The sequence below is a fragment of the Schistocerca piceifrons genome, chromosome 3, assembly GCF_021461385.2.
Source record: "Schistocerca piceifrons isolate TAMUIC-IGC-003096 chromosome 3, iqSchPice1.1, whole genome shotgun sequence".
Lineage (NCBI taxonomy): Eukaryota > Metazoa > Arthropoda > Insecta > Orthoptera > Acrididae > Schistocerca > Schistocerca piceifrons.
Genome location: NC_060140.1, coordinates 247575121 through 247595059, shown reverse-complemented (window position 1 = coordinate 247595059; position 19939 = coordinate 247575121). Strand labels below are relative to the sequence as shown.

General features: G+C 40.4%; 1 protein-coding gene across 1 annotated transcript in view; it reads left to right on the top strand.

Annotated features, from left to right (window-relative positions):
* The window catches only part of LOC124788550 (homeobox protein Nkx-2.5-like), a 101033-nt gene that overhangs the window by 68178 nt on the left and 12916 nt on the right, over positions 1 to 19939 (top strand). Inside the window, exon 2 of the mRNA XM_047255821.1 lies at positions 498 to 583. Coding sequence (XP_047111777.1) covers positions 498 to 583 — 86 coding nt within the window. The remainder of the gene's footprint in view (positions 1 to 497; positions 584 to 19939) is intronic.

The window sequence follows — 19939 nt, the reverse complement described above, 5'->3', positions numbered from 1 at the left end:
ATACAAAGTATCACGGTACTTGAAACGCTGCAGCAGCGAAGTAATAACACTCCAAATACGCTTATCGCCATGCTAGTTCAAATTCGCCGTCCCAAAATCATGTGGTTTGAGCTGCATGGAGGTTACGGACAGAATTCTCGTTTTACGCATTCAAATACGCACTCCATAGATTTTATACTCTTAAAGTTTCTACCAATGAGCTCAATACCTTCGGCTCACTGGTTTCTATCCACTGCTGAATTTCTCTGCTTGAAATCTTGAACAAAGCTATGAATAAGCACTACCGTCGTGACTACGTTTCTCCAGAGTCTTGAAAGTTTTCTCTTGTACGGTTACTTAGAATGTATTTTATCATGTGACGAATAAAAATTCAGGTGACGTATCGTCATTCTATGATCGATAATCTATCATTAAAATTTGTAAATGATATACATTTTACGTTGTTGTGTTTAAAGGGAAAGTACCTGATAGTGTATTATGTCAATGTTTCGTTTCAGAGACGGTGCGAACAGATTCCAAAAGGAGCCAGACTGGTCAGCATCGCCAAAGGATTAAGAGGAAGCCCAGAGTGCTCTTCTCGCAGGTCAGTACAGCAAGACATGTTGGGTCATTTACACAAATACAGTAAGAAATACGTATAGGACATAGTATGAAATGAGCGACGAACCCAGTTTACCTTAGGCAAGACAACAAAAATAATACATTTATTATGGCTATTTGCTGAACGAAATGAGCTCAGGACGCAGTAAGAAATGCGTACAGAACACCAGTTTATCTTCAACGAGACAACAAACGGAAGATACAGAAAAGAAAGTAGCCGTTAAGTATCTTTGTTATGTGGCAGGCCCAGTTGTTTCTCTGCTCTTGATTGTAAATGTCACACTTTAATTTGGTACCATCCAATATTTTGGAATACCGCTGCCGTGCAAAAAATTTCAATTCGCCAAGGCTTTTTCTTTTTTACCTTCTATTCTGTCGAAAGCTATTTGAGATCGTCTTTTCTTTATTCCTGTACTTCTTAATTTGTTAACATCGGAGAATAGATTTAAGTGTCAGGACGTCGTTTCTGAAAGTATTTGTATGGAGTGTAGCCATGTATGGAAGTGAAACATGGACGATAAATAGTGTGGACAAGAAGAGAATAGAAGCTTTCGAAATGTGGTGCTACAGAAGAATGCTGAAGATTGGATGGGTAGATCACATAACTAATGAGGAAGTATTGAACAGAATTGGGGAGGAGTTTGTGGCACAACTTGACTAGAAGAAGGGCTCGGTTGGTAGGACATGTTCTGAGGCATCAAGGGATCACCAATTTAGTATTGGAGGGCAGCGTGGAGGGTAAAAATCGTAGAGGGAGACCAAAAGATGAATACACTAAGCAGATTCAGAAGGATATAGGTTGCAGTAGGTACTGGGAGATGAAGTAGCTTGCACAGGATAGAGCAGCATGGAGAGCTGCATCAAACCAGTCTCAGGACTGAAGACCACAACAACAACAAACCTAACTAACCTAATGACATCACACACATCCATGCCTGAGGCAGGTTTCGAACCTGCGACCGTAGCAGCCACGTGGTTCCGGACTGAAGCGCCCAGAACCGCTCGACCACAGCTGCAGGCTCCGTTTCATTATAAAATTGGTTCGCAGTCTCGACAAACATTTTAGAAATCGTTATTATACACATGGACGTGCAGTGAATTAGTTAGTTGTGTATACATCAGGGACAGTCAAATGGTTACGAGACACATGGAGGAAATGGACTTTTATTATTTCAGAAGTAATCGCCAAAACTTTAGTCGATTTATCCTACTAGGTGACAAGACAACCAGAGCTGTCATGGACAAAATGTTTGCCGTTGACAGCGGAACCATTATTGTAGCTAGACACGCACTTCTTCGTCGGAAGCGAACGAAGGCAGCGAATGTCTTTCTTCAGGGCTCAAAAGATACAGAAATCGCATGGGGAGGGATCGGGAGTGTATGGAAGACATATAAGGGCTTCCCAGCGAAACTTCTGCAGCGTAGTCGAAACAACAGCCCCGCCAGCTCCGGGAAACTCATGATCACCATTTCCTTTAACTGCAGATGCCCGCTGCTCATTGACTTTGAGAAACACGACGCCACAATTAACCCACAGTGCACGTGAACACTTTACTAATATAGAAGTGCGCCATCAAGTCGAAACGCCCAGTAATGTTGGCAGACGGCTTCTCTCTGTTGCAGGATAAAGCCTGCCCAATTGCAACCAGGGTTGTATCGGCTACGCTGCGAAAGTTTCGCTGGAAACTTTTACGCATCTTCCATATAGTCCCGTTCTCTCCACATGCGATTTCCAATTTTTGAGTCCTGAAGAAAGACATTTATGGGCGCCAATTTGCTTCGGACGAAGAGGGTCGCGCATGGGTACAGTCATGGACTCTATAGGCAACAACCAACATTTTTCCATGGAGGATTGACAGTCTCTTATAGCAGTGGGACAAATTTATAAACTGATTTGGAGAGCCTCTTATAGTGTGAGGGTTGTCCAAAGAGTAAATTCCATGTAGCATTGGATGTTGTTGGGGATACGAAACAGTCGTTGGCACCGCTTCACGTAGTAGCTCACTGTGGCTATGAGCTGCAATAGCGAGGAAAACAATTGCTTCTCTGTCGTCTGTAATAGATGTTGAAAATGAGCGTCGTATCGGGAAATTCTATCTAATGTGAAAATCCATCCTCAGATATGATTTTTAGTGGCGACAAATCTCAGATTTCTTCACATTCAACGCGAAATTTGTACTGCATGCGGACTGAAAGTGTTGTCTGAACGTAGTGTGCATCACTGTTATTTAATTAAGAGGGGAAGAACGATTGTTCACAGTGACGAGAAAGTGGCCGTCCGTCGTCGTCAGCAGAGTACTGTTACAGGAAATTACAAAAAATTACATGAAAACCTACGTATCTGTGTATTTCAACAGTCAGAATACTTTTTACAAATTTTCCCGAGCGCTCTACATGAGGTTGTAAGTAAACAGTTAGGATAACAGAAATTCTTTTTTGTTCGTTCGGTTTCAGAATTTACTTCTGAGCACCACAAAACTCAACAGATGACTGCATCTGTAGATTTGTCTTTTCGTTGTCTTGTAGAAGGAAAGAGCCTATGAAACACAATGTGACGGTGACAATACTTGGTTTTCTACTCTAATGCACAGACAAAGCGGCCGTCAGTGATGTGGAACATAGAACATTTCCCACCAAACCAAAACAAGCACTCCAAACATATCCACCACACAGTTTACGACTGTCTTGTTTTGTGACGCTAAGGGAATACTGACTAAGGATTTTCTGGGGCGTGGATGGACGATCAATTTTGAGGTCTACTGTGAAATGTTAAAGAAACAGAAAAGAGCAGTTTAAATAAAAAAAGTGTGTCTGCGCTACCTGTGTTGTGTTTTTGCACAACAATGCTCAGCTATGCTCTCCCGTAGGAGGGACTGTTGTGCTAATTCAAAAGAGACGGTCCTGAACGCCCACTCTACAACCCATACTCGTCTTGCAACACTTGGATCCCAACGTTTTTACACTAATAAAGTTGAAAACTGTTACGGCCTCCAAGCAAGGACGTAACAAAAGGGGGTGGGAGGGGGTCCAGGGGGTCCGGACCCACTCTGTCACTTAAATGAAGCTGCAGATGACCTACTTGCCATGCAGTGAAATTAAATAATATTTTGATTTTCAGTTTTACGACGAAAAAGGTATACGCACTGTCGATAGTCAACAAGGCCATCGATAGATTTAAATTACTGGTATATCGACAGCACTATCTGCTACCACTCAATTCATACTTTAGCCAAGACCATTATCATTGGTCTTACTTGATCTCAGTTGTTTTTTTAATCAGTTCATTTTTCACTGCAGTTGAATTAAATGAAAGTGCTGCCATTTTTGCTTTTGTTCTGTGTGGTGTCGTGATAGTGTCTAATTGAAGGTAATTCTGTAACACGAAAGGAAAGGAAAATCAATTTTGATTGGCCCTCCAGCATTATCATACGTTAAGAATATGTACTCGCTACTGTAATACCCGAATCACCTATTATAGCAGTTTAATATCAGCACTGGAGTTGTTATTTGAAGATTGGTAGAACTTCAGGGTTGCAATATTTCAGTATCTGACAACATAGTGGAGTGGTAAACATAACTATAAATAACATTAAATTAAAATCAGTGGTTAAAAATAAACTTGCATTTGCCTATGTCGCCCAAAAATCGCGCTGATCAGCCAAAATATCGCTCTGAAGGCGTCGTTTGCATTGTTTAAAAAATTTGCTCAACATTCTATCATTAGCAGCCGAAATGGCAAAATATCGTCCCACATTGTCAACTGGCCGACACTCATTTACGAAAACCAGTTCCGATACGAAACGACGGGGAGGAGTTGGCTGATAGTGGAAGGGGTATATGATGACAGTACGGTTTATAATTCATTCGTTTATAAAAGATTTTTTCAGCACGTTGCATGTATTCGTCTGAGGCGACTGCGTCCTGTATCCCCATCCTCGCCCTCCATTCCTCCTACCCCCTACCCCTCCTCCAATAACCTGTTCACCCTCTTCTATCACTATAATAACAAGCGTATCGGATGTTCTATAATTATCATCAAAGTCTAACGTTTCTAAGTTGTAGAAACAATTGTGAAGATAAATTTTTTTCGTTACTTTTGTAACAGTACCTACCTTCATTTCGGGAATAGTTAATTATTTCTCGGGCAGAGAGTGTTTAATTTTAATGTTGGTTTGGATAAGATTTCGACAATATGCGTAGTTCAATGATGTTTGTTTTCAAAGGCAGCTATCCAATGCCATTTTCTACTATGTACATTTGAATAAAGATAGCTCACATGTGGAACGGCGATATATCATTTCTTCAAATTCTGCTGCAAGAAAGTTAGTCTACCATGAAATGTCTTATTCGTAATATTCTTGGAGCAATGAGTACATTGGTCATAACTATAACATATTTATAAATAAACATAATATAATCGATAATGTATGTTCTACATCACGGAAGAGTTCATTATCATCAAAGACTGTATAACCATATTATCATAGAAAAATGCAGAATCATTTGTGATGTAGCATACATTTTAAGTCTAGTTGAAATCAGAGCATGAACCAGTGTTACGATCCAAAAACTGCAGCTCATGTTATTTGTGTATTCCGTCTTGTTTTATAAATATATTTGTTTACTATAATTTCTAGTTGACTATAGAAATAATCATTTAAAAAGAAGTTCTTGATCACTTGAGGAAATTGAAGAATTTTAATGAAATGAAAGACACATAATTTGAGATTGAATTGAGGAACTTGATATGGTTTGACGTACTGAAGGAATTCTGACTTGGTTTCAGACATTTCGGAAATTTAAAGACAAGATTGTAGCAGGAGAAGGATAGTTATTCTCAAAAGAGGTTTGCACCTCAGAATTTTACACTTGGGCATGACATATAGATAAGTTTTTATATTATCATTTTGTCAGCTTACCTGCACTGATACTTACATTCTGTTGAGGTTGTCTTTCTTCAGGGGCTACTTTCTCACAGACGCGTAGATGTTGTTCATCCTGAACATTATGTTGTGTTCTACGCTGAAGAGCCAAAGAAACTTTTACACCTGCCTAATATCGAGTAGGGCCCCGCGAGCTCGCGAAAATGCCGCAGCACGACGTGGTATGTACTCGACAAATGTCTGAAGTAGTGTTGGAGGGAATTTGACATCACGAATCCTGCAGAGCTCTCCGTAAATTCGTAAGAGTATGAGGGGGTGGAGATCTCTTCTGAACAGCACGTTGCAAGGCATCCCAGATACGCTCAATAATGTTCATGTCTGGGGCGTTAGGTGGCCAGCGGAGGTGTTTAAATTCAGAAAAGTGTTCCTATAGCCACTATGTAGCAATTTTGGACATGTGGGGTGTCGCATTGTCCTGCTGGAATTGCCTATGTCCGTCGGAATGTACAGTGGAGATAAATAGATGCCGGTGATGAGGCAGGATGCTTACTTACGTATTGCGTGTCACAGTCGTATCTAGACATATCAGGGCCCTCATATCACTCGTACTGCACACGCCCCACACCATCACAGAGCCTCCACCTTCTTTAACAGTCCCCTGCTGGCATGCAGGGTCCATGGCTTCATGAGGTTGTCTCCATACCTGTAGACGTCCATCCGCTCGATACAATTCGAAACGAGACTCTTCCTAAAAGGCGACATGTTTCCAGCATCGGTGTTGACGGGCCCAGACAGGCGTAAAGCTTAGTGTCGTGCAGTCATCAAGGGTATACGAGTGGGTCTTCGGCTCCGAAAGCCCATATCGATGATGTTTCGTTGAATGGTTCGCACGCTGACACTTGATGATGGCCCAGCATTGAAATCTGCCGCAATTTGCGGAATGGTCGGACTTCTGTCACTTTGAACGATTCTCTTGAGCCGTCTTTGATCTCGTTCTTGCAGGATCTTTTTCCGGCGGCAACGATGTCAGAGATTTGATGTTTTACCGAATCCCTGGTGCTGACCGTACACTCATGAATTGGCTCGTACATAGGCGTTGCCGACCGCAGCGCCGTATTCTGCCTGTTTACATATCTCTGTGTTTGAATATGCCTATACCAGTTTCTTTGACGCTTCAGTGTATATATTCTGTGTAGGGTATGACTAGGTGGTTTTCTACATTTGATCTCTTGACACGTACTTGGACATTCATTTGACACATATGACATAATTATGCCTATATTCGGTTTTCTGCTTAGCATTTGATGTGACGAACAGACATTTTTACATTATCATTTTGCTACATTTACTTATATTGACACTAAGATGTTGCTGATGCTGTCGTTGTGCAAGGACTAATTGCACATCGATGCATATTTCGTTGGTTTTGCATATTTCTGATGTTGTATTTCCTTTTCTACAGATATTTTTGTAGATTAGTAGGTTACTTCAAGATTGTGCGCTTTAATGTAGCATCCAACTGACCAATAAAAATCATGGCATATTTAATTAATGGTTTTGTTAATAAATATTTCATTTGTACAACGTGTAGAGTGGAAATTCTTTATGGTATACTATATATAATTCTACTTTAGGTATGTGACGATCGATGTATCTGTTGGTTTTATCAAATGATTACTATGAATTCAGTTGTACAGCATTGTCCTTGATTCTTGTTCTATTTTTAATGTGTCTTTGTATTTCGTGGTTGGTAAGTTAATGTTTAAGCATACAGGCCTGAAGTTTGTGTACTGAATCTCCGAAACTGGTAACGATATAATAAATAAAGCCGAAAAGACAGCTCCAGGGGTTTAATTTTATTACGTATGTGAACGGCTGAAATCCCTCAAACCTTTAGTCTGAAGGTCAGACGTACACAATCATTGAAGATGATCGTAGGTCAAACATGACACGTTTCTCAGGATGATAAAACATAGAAGTATATTATCGTGACAATGATTTTTGTTTCAAGAATGTGGATTCATCAGGGGGACACAGGATCGACTTCAACTGTAGGAGATCGATGACTTTGGCCGTCTACCAGGCTTTAGAGTACGTCTGACATTTGATGAATTTCGCACATTTCAATGATCGTGTGTAAGTCTACTCCTCCCTGACAGACGTTGAAAATTAGGCTGTTCCCAATAACAAGAACGAAGACGATGACGAAGCAGGAGAAGAAGAAGAAGAAGAAGAAGAAGAAGAAGGGGAAGCAGAAGCAGAAATAGAGTCAAATTCCATCTATGACTAGAAAATGAGGAAAGCCATTATTGAAAACTTGTACGTTAGTAGAACGGATTATACTATGATGTTCTTTCAGGAATTGGTACGCCCATTTCATTTCATTTTTTACAATAAATAAAAATTAATAAACTTTGTAAAAGAATGAACTTTCATTTGAGTTTCAGTTTCTTTCTTTCTTTCTTTCGCTTGTGCCTTTTTCCCGCAATGACGCAAGGTCGGCATGGTTAATCGGAATTGGCAAGGGTAAGTTAAGGGGTAGCCGGATGCCCTTCCTGCCGCCACTCCGTACCCTGCGGGACGTAATTAGTGTATCCCAACTGTCTGTGTCTAGCGTAATCCATGGAATTGTGCGAACGTGTTCAGATGTCTGCGAGCCGTGTAACTGAGGCGGGACGTGGAGACCAGCACGGTATTCACCTACTGGGATGTGGAAAACCGCCTAAAAACCACATCCAGGCTGGCCAGCACACCGGCCTTCGTCGTTAAGCCGCCGGGTGGATTCGATCCGGGCCGGCGCACCTACCCGAGTCCAGGAAGCAGCACATTAGCGCTCTCGGCTAACCTGGTCTTTTGAGTTTCAGTTACTGATTTGTAAAAAAATATTTCTTGATTAGTGAAACTTTCGTGAAATCGAATTCTCAATGAATCGAACTTTCAGTTGCTTTGCATTTCGAGAGTCGACTGTATTATTCTGAAATCTGAACGGTTATTACTGTAACGAAGTACAGTAAAGATATAATTTTAAGATTTTTCTAGTTATTCTGCTTTAAATGTTTCTTTTTTACTCTGCCTAAAATTATTTCCTGTATTTTCTTCTATTTTTCACGTTGTAACCAAAAGTTAAGTCCCATAATACATTCATCCAGAGATGATTCGCGGCACTTTGACTGGACTCTGCTCTTTCGCTTCGCGCTTTTCTAGTAGTGAGCAGTTAAGTTTGTTTATGTTCGTACAGGAAAAACTAAGTGGCCATTCAGTTTCAAGCAACACCAGTTCTCAGTCAGTACTGACGGCAGCCTTCCGCTGTTCAGAGCAGACAACAGCGCTGCCAACTGTGGGACACCTCTTCTCCCGCCGAATAGAGTATTGTGTTGTGCACTTCTATCTGACAATCAAGATACCGTCTAAACAGACCGGTAGCAAATGAATTTTAAAATAAAAGATTAACAACTGCGAGTTGACGATTTCTACGACTCTCGTAAATTTTTCTCAAAATATTTCTTCATTCTCTTCCTTCCACACGGAGATGGGAGCAATATGTTTGTTCAGATTCCTTGACAGTCTTCTATTCGTTTTCATATTTAACCTGATTATAGCTTTTCTAAACAGTAGATAGTGTTGAAATGATTAACTAATTAACTATATTGCTTACTGTGGTGTCACCGCCAGACACCACACTTGCTAGGTGGTAGCCTTTAAATCGGCCGCGGTCCGGTAGTATACGTCGGACCCGCGTGTCGCCACTGTCAGTGACTGCAGACCGAGCGCCGCCACACGGCAGGTCTAGAGAGACTTCCTAGCACTCGCCCCAGTTGTACAGCCGACTTTGCTAGCGATGGTTCACTGACAAATTAAGCTCTCATTTGCCGAGACGATAGTTAGCATAGCTTTCAGCTACGTCATTTGCTACGACCTAGCACGGCGCCATTATCAATTGCTATTTATCTTGTGATGCATGTACCGTCAAACCGATGTTCACCAATTATGAATTAAAGTTAAGTATTCCAATAGCTATTTACGTTCTTTGCTACTATAAATTCCCTTAACTATTCCAGACCCCACGCCAGCCTGCGTGAGCTTAAACGCGTGCCTTTCGGCTTCCTCTCATAGTGACTTGGCTGTCTTGCCAAGTCACAACACTTACAATGAACAATAAACCACATTTTTTATTATTTCAAGTTCCGGTTTTAAACGTTGGAGTAAATTTCTTACTCATAAAGGTCTCTGCTCTAAAAAGGTATTCTTCCGAAGCTGTTGTCAGTCTCACTAAAATGGGTTTTAATCGGGATGACACCAGGCTCGAAAGTGTTGACCTGTTTGGTGGAGTGTCTTTACTATGCGGAAGTTACTTTCAAAGTCACTTCTTCGATCGTGAACCAGTGGGTACAGGGACAGAGCGTGGTAGCTTTATGGGATTTCTGAATTGGTTCAAGGTTGCTTATGTTTTCTATTTATGTAATTGGATGATTACAGATGATTGTAGAAATGACTGGAAGTGAGATTAATAAACTGTATGTTGGATAGACTGCTATTCACAAGAGAAGTTCAACGTATGCGGTGTGTTCGGAAATTCCAGTTATAAACTTCTAGGACTTGCAGATGGGAGTAAGCACACAATATTCTGAATATGAACTAATGTCCGGAAAGGTACCATTTCGGTGCTACAGCTGTTTGAAAACATGTTTGCTGCGTATGTATACAACAGGGTTGTTGGGGGGGGGGGGTGCTTACGTTGGATTGGCTGATGTCTTTTGACGTCCATCCTACTTCTCTGACCAGTTTAGAGCCTCCTACACGTGTCTGTGACTGTTAGAGCAACATGGTTGAGTACACGTTTGCAGAATATGCTGAGATGATCCTTCAGAATATTGAAGCTCCATCGCATATCCTTTTCGCCACAATTACGCAACAGATTCGAGAAGGGGTATCTTCACAGTCAGCAGGCATTACTGTGGTGCACGCAAACTGGAGGAGGTCGTACTGCATCGCGTTGGAGAGTACCCGTCAGTGAGTACACGAGGAATTTCTTTGGCCGTTAATGAATGGAATGGTACAACAAGTGATACGTCTCCAGACGTAGTTTCAAATTCCCAATTTTATCTATTCACTCCGCTCTAAAAGCCTTAGAAGTTTGTAAGGGGAATTCCTGAACACTCTGTATACTCCGTAGGATCTTCAGTCCTCGCTTCATAATACACTGACGGAGTCGTGTATTCAAAAGAAGAATTTGACCTAACAGTCATATGATGAGAAATTGTCTGTGATATCCTATCAATATCTCTAGTTTCCTTGCACTCCTTCGACTCATTCTACCATTCATGGTAATGAAGAAAGTTCAGTGTTCAAAAACCACCCCGTTACAAGAGATCATGAATGCAGGTACAGTTGCTTTCACTAAATGGGATAATAAACCGTCTTTCACTACATCTTTCTACGAATTTCCAACAGTTTTCCACCCTCAGATAGAATACGCATTTTTAGTATCTTAATTTTTGTACTCTGTGTCACCTCCGTTGAAATTAAGGGGTATACTAGTTCTCCCATATCTTCCTAGTTTTCACAATTAAAAAACTGCTAACAAAATCTAAAAGTATCACATCCACTGTTTTCTTTCCGTTTCTCACTTTATTGCTGGTTTACATCCCTCAGCTGAAATGTCGGTACGTCTGTTCATTTTTTATTTTCGGGCACAAGATACACCAACTGATGTTGTTGTTGTGGTGCTCAATCCGAAGACTGGTTTGATGCATCTCTCCACGCTACTCTGTTCTATGCAAGCCTCTTTATCTCCGAATGACTGATGTTAACTACATCCATTTGAACCTGCTTATTGTATTCATCTCTTGGTCTGAATCTACAGTTTTAAGTCCGACGCCAACCCCACTTCTCTCCAATGCTTAATTCTTGATCCCTTTATGTCTCTGAATACGTCCTATCAACCGATCACTTCTTTTAAACATACTATAACGCTGTATGTCCTCGGGAAAAAAGCAGCTACTGTTTCCCCTTGTTTTCAGGCTGTAAATGTCATAAAGAACTGTGCATTAAATATTTTTATTTCTTCTGTGTCATACAGCACAGTCTCCCTCCCAGTGTTTACTCCTTCGAAAATGTAAAGGACAACCACATCGTTGACGTGTTATGCTGTTGCACCGAACACTCGCTGCTGTTGGTGAAAAATCGTAAACTACTGCTCATATCGCTGGTATGCTGTCACTCCCACACTACAAACGCGGATGATATTAATTGGAATTTCAGACTTTTCACAAATTATATGAATAGCTATGAGGAAGTTTTATCTTGTATAAACTGCAGAAATGTCTCGTTAGATCAAGACATTAGGCTTGAAATAGCACTGGAAAAAGCGAAATGTGCAACAGATAATACGTAAAAGCGTAAATGTCGTAGCTGTGTACAAAAAAAAAGAAAAGAAAAAAAAGGTAGCAGGAAGGCTACGATTGATTGGCTGTATTTTAGGTAAATACCAGTTGATGTCCAAAACATGTTGCTCAAAATACTTGTGTACTCCATATACTTGTATAGTAAACAAGAGTTTGGCATTCATAGGAGAATAGAAGACGCTTCGAATGGCCACTGGTTTCACTGACTGGTGACAGAGTATAACAGAAATGTTAAAGTCTTTACTCGGGGTTAATGAATGACTTCATATATCTAGCAAAAACGTGCTTCTACAGTTGTTAGAAGCAGCCAGAAGGCGGATCTCCCAAAGTTACAATAGCGCTGCATGCTTGGCGGCAGCTGTAAGCGCGGACCAAGGCAGTGCTATCACTGGTGAATTGCTGTTTATTCCTCGTATTTTACTGTCCACGTTAATACATGCCAATAAAACAGATATCGCACCAGACCAATTTTGGAGCGCTCTATCGAATGAGCACGTAAAATTTCGCTTCAAAAGTAATTTTGTTCGTAACTGGAAACAAACCGACGCTTTCCGTCGACACTGGGCCGCGAATGAGAGACCTGATGAGTAGTATTTGTTTCGTGTGATACATTGCAAAAACGAAATTGCAAATATATTTCGAAACACAAGAGAAAATTCACCAGATGATTCTTTGGAGTGACACACCGTGTACGTGTATTTAGTATACGAAGTACTGCATCTTATCACAGAAATTTTACTGATTTTCAGACCGTAAATGTTGATGGATAGATAGGAATAACTTGCAGATGATAGTGAAACACTGCTTATAATACCTTCCGTTATTTTCGCACTAGTCATCACACCATCTAAGTCGATTTCTGGCACCTTGTGTAAACGTTAACAAATAAATAGGTGATACATGTTTAACACAACAATTTACGGCAAATGTACAAATGTTTTTTCTGAATGATTCTAAAAAAAGTAAGGAAATTAGCATTAGACAAACAGCATCTACTATTTTATGAGGTCCCACATTATGTTTAATGGGCTGAATCAGTTAGTCCAGTCTCGAATACACGTGATTTATTTGGTACCTGATAATGAAACAGACAACACAAAAAATAATATATTGTGTACTCCAGTGCTTTGGATAGGGTAAGGTGGGGCTAAATTAATCATTTCAAATTTTTGGGTCCAAAAGGAGTAGTAAACATGTTGAATTATAATGGTCAATTGATCATAGCTATAAATTTTGTATGATAAATGTACATTGCTTCAAGATCTATTTTTGCTCTCTGTAATTAGCAAAATTTGAAATGTTGAAATTATGGAAAAATTAAAAATTTTTGTGCTATTTAAATCTTAAACGTAGCTCCATGGATCATTGTAAACAGTCATACAACTGCAGACAATATGGAAGATTATATTTTTTAACTTTTCCAGTAGTAGTCACATGCATTTCCCACAGAAGAGTTATTTACGACCAGCAACCCCCACACCTGTTTTTTGAAACCTCACCTTGCACTTATCATACCTGATACATTCCCCTTTCTTCACAGATACGAGGCGTAATATCTGGTGTTGCAGGAACTATATGGTAAAGTTTCTTATTTGTACTCAGTTTCAGATGGTGATGAAGATGGATCCTCTTCTGGATTTGAAAGTTTTTATGGGATACCGAGGGCATTTCTGCAAATCTTGATCTTCCTTCCTCGGATGTTTACAAAATACAATTTTCTCTTCACTCCTGTAACACTGAGATGAACAAGTGAAGTCAGATGGCAAGCTGAATTGTTATCGCTCTTCACACGTGAGGTACCGATGGTGTTTAGCTGGGGTTGGAAAAACAGAAGAAAATGATGAAGATGACGTTGCTGTGCTCTGACTTCCCGAATTTCTTGAAGGATTGGAAGGAGTCGCTGGGCCTCCGTTCGGTTCTGTTTCTGTGGTAATAAAATGGGATTCCTGATTCAGGAATGTGGACGACGGAAGGAATTTGTATGATGATATGTTGTTGGGACGGTAGTGGAAAATTCCCTTCTGTTCAAATTCCTTCACAGTATTTCTTTTATTAGCTTCTCGTTCCCAGCCGATGTCGAAAATCTATCGTAAAAAAATTGTAATAGAAGCAATGGCATTATCGTGTATAATGAAGTAACATGAATACTTTAATAAAGAAGAAATAATACGTGTTTTATTCTGATTTAGAAAGCCCAACGAAGACTGATTCGCTGGCCGGAGTAGCTGAGCGGTTCTAGGCGCTACAGTGTGGAACCGCGCGGCCGCTACGGTCGCAGGTTCGAATCCTGCCTCGGGCATGGATGTGTGTGATGTCCTTAGGTTAGTTAGGTTTAAGTAGTTCTAAGTTCTAGTGGACTGATGACCTCAGAAGTTAAGTCCCATAGTGCTCAGAGCCATTTGAACCATTTCTTTTGGAGACTGATTCGCATAACTCCATTCCCCTGTTTTTTTTTTCAATGTAAACAGTTGCTCTAATTTATAACAGATGTCGGTAACTTTTCTGTTGACCAATCTGATGGATCCTATACAACCGGTAGCGGAATGATTGATAACTAGCACTCATCTATTTCAACAGCACACCTTATTTTAAACATGGCGCATTGTTATATGCAATATGTTTCACCAATTCTGTTTCCTTGTGGATGATTGCTGTCTGGATTAAATATATTTGCAAAACGCTTCTTGTCGACAGTGCGCGACTTATCCAGCAACGGCCTGTAAGATAATGGCGTCAGAGTTACGCACATGGACTGAACAGCAGAAAATCTGCTTATTTCTGTCCACATAACATCATGGTTCAGGTATCCCGACCCAGTTGTATCTGCTCAGCGACAGTTTAATTCATAGTACATAGTAATTAATTTAACAAACATTACTTAAACGGAAATACTGCTGCAGATACGAAGAAACTACTGAAATAGCGAATTGATAGAACACAGGAAGTAAGTCAGAAGGTTGTTGAAGAAGAACAACGTTTGACCGGTTCGTGATATAGAGGACTGGTTCCCTATATCCAAAGTATTGATAAATTAGAGACCGTTAACTACATTTCAAACAGTCTGTAACTGTTTTTGGTGACTTTGCACAGGTTTAAGTTCATCGAGGCCTGCATTGGGTTTTAAAGCGACTGTTCTGATGGGACATTGTGGTGGGTCAGCGCCCCAAGTGTCCACCGGAAGACGCCGCCAAGTGGAGGCGTGACGCCTGAGAGGAAGCAAACAGTCGCCTACTTCAGCCTGAAGAGCACAGCCTACTCCCGAAACGATACAGCCGAGCCGCCCCCGGACAGAGTACGAGACGTTTGCATGTTGCAAAGATGGAGAGGATTTTGTGGAACGACAGCGTCTATTAAGTAAACGTTTAAGTGAAGGAGAAGAAAACAGAAAGTGAGCTATGGAAAATTTAAATTTAAAAATGATACTGTTACTGAGAGTACTATGATGTACTTCTATGATGTACTTCTAACTGACCACGAGTGGCGTATTTCACAAATCCGGGCGAACAACATCCTCTTTCTCCTTCCCCCAATCTTAACAAACCATGCGACATCAGTCATGGTACAATTTAGACGTAGCTTAGGTATCAGATTTCTCACCTGCAAACCGGGCACCTGCGTATCAACAGTTATGAAATGTCATATGAAAAAACATCATACTTCCTGCTTAGACAATGCCTAGTCAATATAGATCATATGAATGTACTAAAATTTCTTTCAACGAATAAATTTACCGTGCCAAAATGAATCCCATAAATAACAAACGATATCAGGGGCATTTATGATATACCTAACCGGTTGCAACAAGATTTTACTTTAACCTGGTTTCGACACCGACTGTGGGTGTCTTCAACAGAAATCAGTATCCTGCACGCAGAGAAAAAGGCGTCAGACTTAATATCCTTGAGGAATTAGAAATTTTCAAACTCCCATCTCTTAATGATGGTTTTATTCAGAGTGAACAGTTACAGTTTACGTAATAAAAGTTTCTTCGTTGATATAAAGTCCTTACTTAGAAATGCCTAAAATTTACTCATCTTTTTCCTCAAAAAAAATCTCTAAAATATCGTCTTCCTGGCTCCTTTTTATTTATGACATTGTAATCGTTTTCATACATAATTTTATAGAACAATTGCTATTGCTTTGGCCTGTATATATTTCAGTTTGCATAATACTGGCTTTTAACTTGTAAGATGGGAACAGTTATCATATTTAAAAATATTTTTGTAATATAAGCAGTTGATAGCTTCGATTGCTAATAGGTGGTGAGACATGTTTCGCTTCCACGTTATGGCAACCTCAGCCAGTTAGCCTCTTAGTCATGCCACGTCCAGTGCCTGTTTCCTCTTACACCCCTTTGCGGTGTATAGCAAACGTAGCTATAATTTTACTCACAACAGCCAACTTTATTTCACTTCAAATGCCTGTACATTTACGTTGTTTAATTTCCTATGAAACTACATGGACCACATTTAGAGGGCCAATTAAAAGTTTTACAACAGTGACGTCAGACATCGATAGTCTGTAATAAATAGAAGCACCTATCCCCATGCAAAACCAGTCGTGCCCTGAGGAAGGCCGTTGCAATTCGGCCGAAACGTCAGTTTAAGTTTATTATTGTTGTTGGTCTTTAGCAATGTCGCGACATAATACCCAGAAGAATTTTAATCACTACATGGACCACAGTCCCTTCATCATTCTGTTCGGTATAGTAACCATCTATTCTTAGTGCCTGATGAAGACACCCTTAGTCGGTGTCGAAACCAGGTAAAAGGAAATTCTTGTTGCAACCGGCTGGACGTATTGCAGAAATCATGTTTCTGTACCGTTTCTATCTTATAAAACTGTTTAAAATCGAACGACATAAGTGACAATGATATCAGGAATAGGCAATAATATTTGAAAATACGTTTGCAAACGTGAACTGTTTTTAACACATCTGTTACATTTTACTCAACAGTTGACACTCTGAGAACTTACCATTTACATATTTTCTATCATAAACATGAGACTTGGTTGAAAAAATGTTTGTTAGTTGGGGACCAAAATATAATAGCAGTAGACAACATTGTTAAATATACATATTGTAGCAAGTCTCAAATGCGGTTAAGGATTGTATTTTTTCTGTTCATAATTGATGGAGAGCTATAGTTCGCTATAACTTCCTACTATATTTCTATCGAAAGATACTATTTTTGAACATTGCTTACTACCGTAGCTGTACATCGTAGAAACACCTGCTGGTCCTCCCTGAGCGTAATACACGGATGACCAGCCACGTACGTAAGTCATATTGATAGTATACATAAGGAAACTTTAATTCACATAAATATTATGTTTTAAGAAATAAATGAAATTCATGTGGATCAGGGCAGGGATTGTAGATGAGGAGATTCATCTATCGTTCGCATAAAGCGGAAAATCCGGTTTCGTGTCCCAGACCGGCAAAAGTTTTCACCATCGTCATTCCATTACACAACGGATCGTTCTCCATATTCGCTACTGCGAATTTATAACGGTTGTAATAGCAGTAGTACCTGTTTCTTATGAAATGCGTACATGTCCGAAGAAATATTGTATCCTTCTTCTGAACAACAAGTCCACTGCAGTATCGTATATAGTGGGATACGTAGTGTTGTCTTTACGGACTAATGCGCACTTCGCTTGCAAATTCCTTACAGACAGTCACACAGTACCTCACCGAAATCTATCCTGGGTGTTAGATCAGTCGTCGTGAGTCATTTCTTGGCCACTTAGGTTATCCGATCAGACTAAATTTTTTTAATGTTCGTGGAGTTTGCTTAAGAGCGAAGTCCACAAACGTCGAAAGGACTCAAAGGACGAACTTCTCGCTCATATCTTACATGCACTATGTGATCAAAAGTATCCAAACTCCTGGCTGAAAATGACTTACAAGTTCATGGCGCCCTCCATCGGTAATGCTGGAATTCAATATGGTGTAGGTCCACACTTAGCCTTGGTGACAGCTTCCACTCTTGCAGACATTCGTTCTATCAGGTGCTAGAAGGTTTCCAGGGGAATGGCATCCCATTCTTCACGGAGTGCTGCACTGAGGAGAGGTATTGATGTCGATCGGTGAGGCCTGGCACGAAGTCGGAGTTCCAAAACATCCCAAAGGTGTTCAATAGGATTCAGGCCAGGACTCTGTACGGGTCAGTCCATTACGGGAATGTTATTGTCGTGTAACTACTCCGCCACAGTGTTGAAAGACACAATCGCCATTCCGAATTGCTCTTCAGCAAGAAGGTGCTTAAAACATCAATGTAGGCCTGTGCTGTGATAGTGCCACGCAAAACAACAAGGGGAAAAACACTACCACACTATAACACCACCGACTCCAAATTTTACTGTTGACACTACACACGCTGGCAGATGACGTTCACCGGGCATTCGCCGTACTCACACCCTGCCATCCGATCGCCACATAGTGTACTGTGATTAGTAACTCCACACAACGTTTTTCCACTGTTCAATCGTCAAATGTTTACGCTCCTTACACCAAGCGAGGCGTCGTTTGGCATTTACCGGCGTCATGTGTGGCTCATGGGTAGCCGCTCGACCATGAAATCCAAGTTTTCTCACCTCCCGCCTAACCGTCATAGTACTTGCAGTGGATCCTGATCCAGTTTGGAATTCCTGAGTGATGGTCTGGGTAGATGTCTGCCTATTACACATTATACCCTCTTCAACGGTCGCCGGTCTCTGACAGTCAACAGACGATGTGGGACTGTACGCTTTTGTGCTATACATGTCCCTTCACGTTTCCACTTCACAATCACATTGGAAACAGAGGACCTAGGAATGTTTAGGAGTGTGGAAATCTCGCATACAGACGTATGACACAAGTGACACCCAATCACTTAACCGCATTCGAATTCCGTGAGTTCCGCGGAGCACCCCATTCTGCTCTCTCACGATAATGACCACTCAGGTCGTTGATATGGAGTACCTGGCAGTAGGTGACAGCACAATGCACCTAATATGAAAAACGTTTTTGGGGCTGTCCGGATACTTTTGATCACATAGTGTTTGTGCGCTCATGTAAAGAAGAGTAAAAATGAGCTCAGATGAGCATCACAGCAACTGTCTATAAGAGCTGCAAAATGCATTACAGTGGACGATAGAACTTTTGTATATATTTTTTGAAGAAATATACACAATTAAAGAAATAATTAGATCGCAGTTTACATTCATTATCACCTGTATTTGGTTTGCTACATCCCCCCCCCCCCCCCCCCCCTGTTTCCACTAGATCCCTCGGAAACTGTTAAGAACAGGACATATGTCCATATGACGGTTTTTGTTCAGTATCACTAATGCTATAAAAGCTTAAAGGATGTACCTTTACTTTTGACTTACACTTTATATAAAAAGAGCATGAATATCACATCGGAAAAAAGTGGTTTTGCACAAATTGTTACAAGAGGAATTGTCATGCCTCATGAATTTTGAATTTTGACGTCTGTCAGTTGCTGCTACATTCTTGCATAACCCAGTGCCCATAAACTAGAGGTCGATTAATATATTTATTATTGTTCACTTGATCTAATTGGGCTGTTAGGCTCTCCTCCATAGACTGCCAGACATTAGGCACCCTTGCATAAATGTGAAATAGACAGTTCGGATGAATGACCTTCATATTCATGTCATTTTGACGGCTAAAAAGAATTGTAGTGAAAAAGGAAAATCAGCTATCACCTACAACTAACTTGGTTCTTACATCATATTACTCTAAATATATTCAAATTCATGCACAACAGCGACATCCAGCACAAATATACAATATCATTCTCAGTAAACACATGGTTTTATAAATTAAATCTATGATAAGGAAGTTTGATATCATTAAATTTCAGTTCCTACTTCCCGCTGTAACACAGTTTTTCTAATTACAACCAACAGATAACTCAGACGTAGTTTTATTACTCTAAAGGATTCTATATAATCCAACATTAAACTAGCAATTGACAGTAGCCGCTGATGTACAATACTCTGCCAGGAGCGTCTTCTGACTGACATATGAATGCGAAACTC